At 36.2% G+C, this 7,739-nt stretch overlaps 1 protein-coding gene across 1 annotated transcript; it reads right to left on the bottom strand.

Annotated features, from left to right (window-relative positions):
- Window positions 1–3,442: 3,442 nt before the first annotated feature.
- LOC103479229 (adenosylhomocysteinase 2-like) lies at window positions 3,443–7,211 on the bottom strand. Its single transcript, XM_008433544.2, has 7 exons — window positions 6,773–7,211; window positions 6,505–6,599; window positions 6,308–6,406; window positions 5,943–6,011; window positions 5,582–5,660; window positions 4,176–4,296; window positions 3,443–3,776 (listed from the first exon to the last, which is right to left on the bottom strand). Exons 1-7 carry the CDS (start codon window positions 6,840–6,842, stop codon window positions 3,770–3,772), a joined length of 540 nt encoding a protein of 179 aa, XP_008431766.1. The 5' UTR covers window positions 6,843–7,211; the 3' UTR covers window positions 3,443–3,769.
- Window positions 7,212–7,739: the final 528 nt, after the last annotated feature.

A 7,739-nucleotide genomic window follows, 5' to 3' on the forward strand; every position in this document is an offset into this window, starting at 1 on the left:
CTGGACAGAAATGACAAAGAACAAATCTGGTTCTTAATCAAATCCTAATGAGTCAAATTGAAAGTGTCATGGAGTCATCAGCCTCATGATATTAACACTGACATGAAAAATAATATTGAAGAAATAAATATATAAAATCTAATTAAAACATAAATAAGTGATCAGTTCTTTACTGTTATGGTCTGTAAGATATACTTATTCTCAGTACTAGATGTGGTCTCAACAAACCCATGACACTTCAACAATATTATTTTACCTTTTATCTGGAAATAGTGTCTGTATATTCTTGCCATAGCCCTCAATTATTGCTCAACAGGTCTTGCCATACCAGCTTATTCCTCTGTTTATTTTAGTTTCTTAGTTTATTCTTGCATTTTGTTCTTCATTCATATCCATTTAGTTTCATTTGATCATGTGTCATCTGGAAACAAGTAAAATTAATTTTACTAACGGGACCCGTTAGCTGAACTGAAGAGCTCAGAAAATCTACAGAGGTTGCATATTTATACAATAATTTCCTGTACCACAAATATTTTTTTTTACTAATAAGTATTAATTCAAGCAAATTATTAGTAATAAATAATATTATTAAAATATTGACAAGTATGTGAAATTATTGTAATTATTTTACCAGGATTTCATTTCCAGAAGCACGAATTAGAGGAAAGTTCCAAAAGGATAAAAATTCTTTGAACACTGAGGCATCGCACTGCTGCCACCTTGTGGTTCAAAGTAGGAGAACATCTTTTTGTAGGCTCTCACAATTGGTGAGGCAGAAAACGCCTTTAAAAAGGTAGTGGATTATTTGTATTTTTTTTTTTTTAGGAATTAGTAAATAATCAGTTAATTTTATGATTATGAATACTATTGATAAATACTAACTAATTTCAGGTTTAAGGACTGGGAGCCACACCAAATGTGTGCAAAAACAGTTTCAGTGTGAAATTACCAGGATTCTTAATTGATACAAACGTATTGCATGTATATGCAAACTATGTTTTGAACTGACATCATGTTTCTGCCAATCTTTTCAACCATAAAACCCAGGTTTTTCTCTTCTGATCTTCATTCAGCAGTAGCCTGGTGCAGTAAAAACAAAATCCACTCAGCTCATTTATAGGAAAGTTGAACTCGCTTCACAATGTGCTACCTTTATTGACCTTAATTAATTTCAGATGCTTCAGAGTTATTAAAAAGTTGATGCAAATTCATATCAAACCCATACAGAACTGCAAAGTGCAACTGTATCTTCAGTCCAACAGAACAATGTCGCATTGCTGTAGTATAAAAACTGTGGAATGTTGGATCAGGTTTCTCTCCAGCTTAAACTGAAGGAACACTAATGAAATCTACAGCACTGATATAAGCCAATAAACATATAGAACATCATAACAATATTAACATATTAACACAAAGCTGTATTTACTGAAAGACAGAAGAAGAGTGAGATCCACACAGTAGAAACCCAAGATTATCTGAAAACTACAATACTAAATATGATTCACAATTATATTAGAGCCTATTAACATGATTAATACACTTGACTGAAGAGTCATGACCAGAAGAATGCAGTCAGAGAATTAGCTTCACTTTTGTTTTGTCTTTGTAGTTTTTTAAGGGTGAAAAATCATATTGTTTATGGAAACCTATTTGTATTTTGGGATAAAATCATCGATTAAACTCATGTCAGTAGTACAGTCAAATCCTTAGGAAACATTCAACTCAAGATACCATACCATGCCAACTTTATTTATAAAGCACTATAAAACAACCACAGCTGACACAAAGTGCTGTACATTAAAACACAACATAACAATAATAATAAAAAAACTCTTACAGTTTAAAAACAAACAAACATACAATTTAAAACTAGATCCCACTTGAGTTGAAAGCCAAGTAAAATAGATGGGTTTTAAGACAAGCTTTAAAAGTGGACAGTGAAGGGGCCTCTCTAACGTGCAAAGGCAAGTCATTCCATAACTTAGGACCCGTGATGATTCAAACAAATTAGCAAACTCATTTCTGAAGGCTTGGCGACATCCTCCTATGTCCTGCAGGAGAATCATGTTGGACAAAGTGAGTCAAAGAAGATGCCTCTATTGCAAGCAAGTACACATATGGATCATAATAGCCTACTGCAAAGTCAGCTTAACTAATTCTTCTTTGTGCAGTTATAGACATTTGAAAAATATCATGCGTCTGAAACGGACACAGGATTCCTAATGGGCTAAAGATCACAACACCTATAAACTCTCCAGTTCTCCAAATGTAAGTGGATAAACTAAGTGAAATTGTAAATGCATAGCACTTTATCTAGTCCACAGGACCTCAAAGCTCTTCACACTACATTCAGTAATTCACACACACGTTCACACATGGATAGCAGCCACAGCTGACAGAGGTGAGGTGACACCAGGTCCTCTGACCACCAGCAGCAGGAAGATGAAGTGTCTTGAGCCAGGGCACAATGACAGAGACAGATAAAGAGGGAATCAAACTAGCAACCCATCGATTGCAACAGGACAAACTTCTACCACTGTCGCCCTCACACTCTGGATCAAATCTTGAACATCATTCAAGATTTGATCCAACAGTTGCTATCTACCCAGATAATAAAATATGAGTGAATCAATGTTGAAACAAACATTAGGTTGAAAAATTGAATCCATGATGAAGCCTGATATTGAAATGATATTGAAAACGGTCAGTGCCTAAAATGTTGAATCAATGTTAGGGTTTTAATCATAACTGACACTACGTCAATATTGATTCAACCATCATCTAAATGTGGATGTACATGCACATTTGTGTTGATTTCATATTGAATTAAAGTTAAGCAATTAATATTGATTCATGTACATGTTTTGGTCTGATAGGTCTACATCATAACATACCGTTAAAAGTTTCTTCACTGGTGTTAAACACACAATTTTGTTGGCAGATGATGGGGAATTATGTTGTTCAAAATTATCTGACATTCATATTTCCAAAAATGTGTCTACACAAACTTAAAAATGACAACATGGCATTAATATTACATTATATCTAAGAAAACAGGCATAGATCTGTAAACATGTTTGACTCCTTGTTGACTGTCAGAACAACAGTCTATTGCCCATGGAAGAACAGAGTCTATGAGGTTAAGCCTTGTACTGTATGAACCAGGGAAACGTTATGTTTCCCTGGTTCATACAGTAAAAAAAAATTCCTCACTCATCATTTTAATGGTAGCGCACATCCCAGAAAGTTTGACACAGTTTTTATGCACAAAAGTGACTGAAAAAATCAAACACCCTGCTAAGTGTTTAAGGTTCAATAAGCTCAAGGATCTATTAATCGGTGCATTCAGAGCATGCATATTTTCAGAATTAAATCTCATACAGTAATCATGTACATATATAAAAAATAATAATAAATTGGCTCTCTAAACGGGTTTATCCCGTTTTTAGTTCTTTATCTTTCACAACACTAGCCCTCTGTTATTTGGCACATTTTACTGGAAAAGCTCTCAGACAGGAACCAGCAGCTAAGGAAACACATTCAATACATCTATCAGATATCCCAGTGCTGTAATTATTACATTAACCTTTCATAGCCAGCTAAGTGCCACGTGCATCGTTTATAGGAAGCAGCACGTCAGATGCGTCTAAATGCAACTTGTACCTCCTGTGAAAAATACAAGATAGATAAGTCTATCTTTCTTGAGAACAGGTAATATCAGAAATATACAGATCCACGTAGGGCTGGTCCGGACCGTGGTGGTGGCAGCCTAATACCTGTAGGTACACACAAAAAAAATGTTTTTAAAGTTTCAGGAAGTCCTATAAAATATCAACATTGGTTTACATTTTAACACGCATATTAAATACAATTCTAGGATAAAAATTTATATTCTGATTTTTATGTGTCAACTGGGTTTAAAGTTGTTTCACTGTCAAGTTACTAAAGTTTTAGGGTAAGCATCAAGAAGAAGCATCCATCCATCCATTTTCTTTACACCCTTGTCCCTTAGTGGGGTCGGGAGGGTTACTGGTGCTCATCTCCAGCTTCAAGAAGAAACATTTGCTACTGAATAATTTTCAGAACACTGAATATATTAAGATATATATTTATTAGAGAAAATGTTTTAAGGTGCCTGTGTTTTATCATTTTAAATGTGCAAAGTACATAAGTACCTGTAGTAGTTTGGCTTAAAGGGGCCATTTTTATTCAAACCCAGATACTTTGCCTGCTCATCTGTGAGTTCTGTCAGGTGGGCATCAAAAGTGGCCAGATGCAAACTGGCCACGTACTCATCTGAAAAAGAAAAAACAAAATGGCTTAGGGAGACAATTCAAAAGACTCAATGTCTGAGATTATTTCTACGGGAGACTTTTACTGCAAAAACTTTACATTCTCAATTTGAAAGCAGGAATTTAATATCTACTTTCAAATCTTATAATTGTGCACTGTAAACTTCTGCTCTCTTTATTCTCACTTCTCCTTCAAATTTTTGTTGTCGTTCTCAGGTTTTCTGCTTCTTGCACAGATATTTTCTCCTTGCGCTACAAGCTTCCTCTCTGCAAAGATCAAATATGTGCCCACAAACCTCTCTTCCTTACTTGTAAATTCAGTAATAACAAAATAACCAATGACTTTGTCAGAAGGATTTCATTGACAGACTTCTCTTTTCTGTTTTTTTTTAGTAACTAGAGACAGCAACAAGCCTCGTGTTTCAGCTATAAACTTGTGATCACTTCACAGCATTTACACTGAAAAACTGAAGTTAATAGCTTCAAATTTGAGAAAAGTTGTAACATTCAACCTCTGCAGCTAATAAAACCTTAACAAATAAGGTTTTAAAACATGTCCCAAAGGCACTTAAACTCAAAGAGCTTAACAGCCTAACATATTACATTGAATAGAGGCGTTACTCCCTCTATCCACAGATGCCTGTAAACTTGTTAATAACTTTAGCTGTAATAGAGTTAACATTAATGTAGAAAATTAATATGTGCTTGAATTAAGTTGAAAAATAAACAAATTCTAAATGTTGAGAACTTTACATCAACAAAACTCCATCCAACAAATTAAAAAGTTCCTGGAAAATGAAGCACAACCTCCCTATTACAGACTTCTTCTGTGGTAAATTTCCACCCTGGAATCTGTTTTTACTCTGGTAAATGCAGTGTAGATGTAGTTGGTTACACTGCCCTAGTTCCTGGAAAATGTGCTTTAAGTTGCGTTTCTTTACATTAAGCTATCAATAAAACCAAAATAACAAAACTTACACGTTTGGTAGATAGATGTAGAAAACCAATTAATTCACTCTACTGCTATTGTATGGTTCTTCTTGCAAGCTTCTAAAATCCATCCATCCATCCATTCTGTACACCCTTGTCCCTTAGTGGGGTCGGGAGGGTTGTTAGTGCCTATCTCCAGCTAACGTTCCGGGCGAGAGGCGGGGTCACCCTGGACAGGTCGCCAGTCTGTCGCAGGGCAACAAGGAGACAGACAGGACACACAACCATGCACACACACACTCACTCACACCTCAGCTCCTAAAATGTAAAAACAATACTGTCACACTTTGAATCCTTACCCATTTTTTTGGGAAGCAAGTACACGTCTTGTTTGTAACGTCCCTCTGGGGCATTATACAACTCTATGAGGGCCAAAGCCTGAACAGAAAAAACTATTACTCACACAGTCATATCAAAAATGAAAAAAGACAACAAATCTTGAATTTAATACAAGCAAGAGTCAGGAAAAGGGAGGCAAGGTTATAAAAATAGCTATAATTTAGTTCCCCGGTTACTCCGTCATTTCCAGGGCGGATCAAGAGATTACGAGCCATAATTGCAGAAAATGGAAAAAGCCTGCTGCAAATCATGTGTGCTCTTCCAGCTATACTATAATAGAGCAGAAACATAAATATGGTTTGGCTTTTATAACCATTTTACCTGAGTGGTGGCTGTGATGGAAAGGACAAAGGTGGGAACGGTGGAGCAGCTCAGGTTCAACAGGCGCCCCTGTGAAACATGACACCATGTTATTAGCAGGATAAAAAGAGTTTGCATATCATCAATATCACAGAGTACAACTTAATCCATAAGCGTAAGGTAAAGGACATGACAAGACATATTTTATAAAACATCCTGCTTAAATACCAGCTATTTTATCTGATCAAGTTAACATCCACAGAGATGTCTCACACAAAGACAAACATGTCATTGATAAAAAATACTACAGTCCTAAGACTTCATTTCATTTATTAAATTTGTAGTTATAAGATGTAACTCCAGTAATCAAAGGCGAAGCCAGTTACCTCAGCCAGCAGGATGACCCTTTTGCCATCAGGCCAGATCACATGATCCACCTGAGAGCGGACTCGTTCCCACGTCAGCTCAGGAGTCCGTAGACTAGCCTGAAAGTATCAAAAACAGGAGTCACTCTCTCATCTTTAACACAATCCTTCAAATATCTTTATGAGTTACTTAAATAGGTTTTAAAGCAAGAGTTTACCACATCGATCTCAGTGTTTGAGTGTCCCATGTTGCACACAATGCAGCCATTTTTCATTCGATCCAGCTGGTCCCTGGTCACCACGTTTTTGTTCCCTGCAGAAAGGCCATTTTAATCCGTCATCCACATAACAGCGTCCAATCAAAGTTCAACAGTGCAAAGAGCCATTAGCTGAAAAGCCTCTATAACAGATTAAAAAGCACAGAAATATAATCCTGTATCTGTGCATCCTTAGGAGGCCGTCAGTATGACTTTAAAGTTGTGTTACCAGTGCATGTGATGATAACATCGACCAGGCGAATGACCTCATTCAGCTTGACGACCCTGAATCCATCCATGCTGGAGAGAACAGAGATTAGTTGGCCACATCATGACGGCATCACATATCTACTGACATGCAAATCAATTTAAGTGCAGAGCAGAGCTCCCTGGTGTGTTGTTGTGTTGTGTGGGAATTAACTGAACAATACCGTCAAACTATGTTGAGAGTAACTAGTATAATGGAGTACCTATGGTTGAATTTATTGCATAAATCACACAATTTTTAGCCATCAATGAATTTAAATTGGCTGATTTCTGGGCAAACCCATTGGCTTTTAAGAATTAGCCACATATTTTCATTAGGGTTTCAATAAGGTTGAGGTTAGGGCTGTAGTGATACAATAATCTCATGATATCGTATCATGAGCTACACAGCCCTACACAATATTCTGCTCACGATATGATTTATATTGCTATATTCAGCAAACTATACAATTCAATACACTTTTGCGATTTTCTAAAATATTTTAGAGGGACAGCACAGGGTGATTTTGGTGACATTTGTGACTTATAGAGTTGGATTTAATTAATTTAACTGAAAACTGATTAAAAGCACCAACTACACAATATCTGGCTCTGSTTGGACATGGACACAGACTTAAAGTCGACAGCTGGACAAAATGAATCAAAGAAGTGGTGAGAAAACATGTTTCTTTTAATTGAAACAGTACAAACTGTAGCTTACATGCATTTGTAAAGTAAATAAAGTGCACCAAGTACCCTGCTCTGAATAGTTTGATACCTTTTTAGCCTTGACACTTAACATCTGAAGGAATCACTCTAAGCCTGATGACCTAATCACTCTNCCTCCCCCGGAACGTGTTCGAAGTTCTGCCGGAGATGAGAGTAGAAATGTTCGAACTTCGAACATTTGAAATCAAATAATTAAAATAGTATGCTGATTATAGATGTGA

This window comes from Poecilia reticulata, linkage group LG17 (assembly GCF_000633615.1).
Source record: "Poecilia reticulata strain Guanapo linkage group LG17, Guppy_female_1.0+MT, whole genome shotgun sequence".
Lineage (NCBI taxonomy): Eukaryota > Metazoa > Chordata > Actinopteri > Cyprinodontiformes > Poeciliidae > Poecilia > Poecilia reticulata.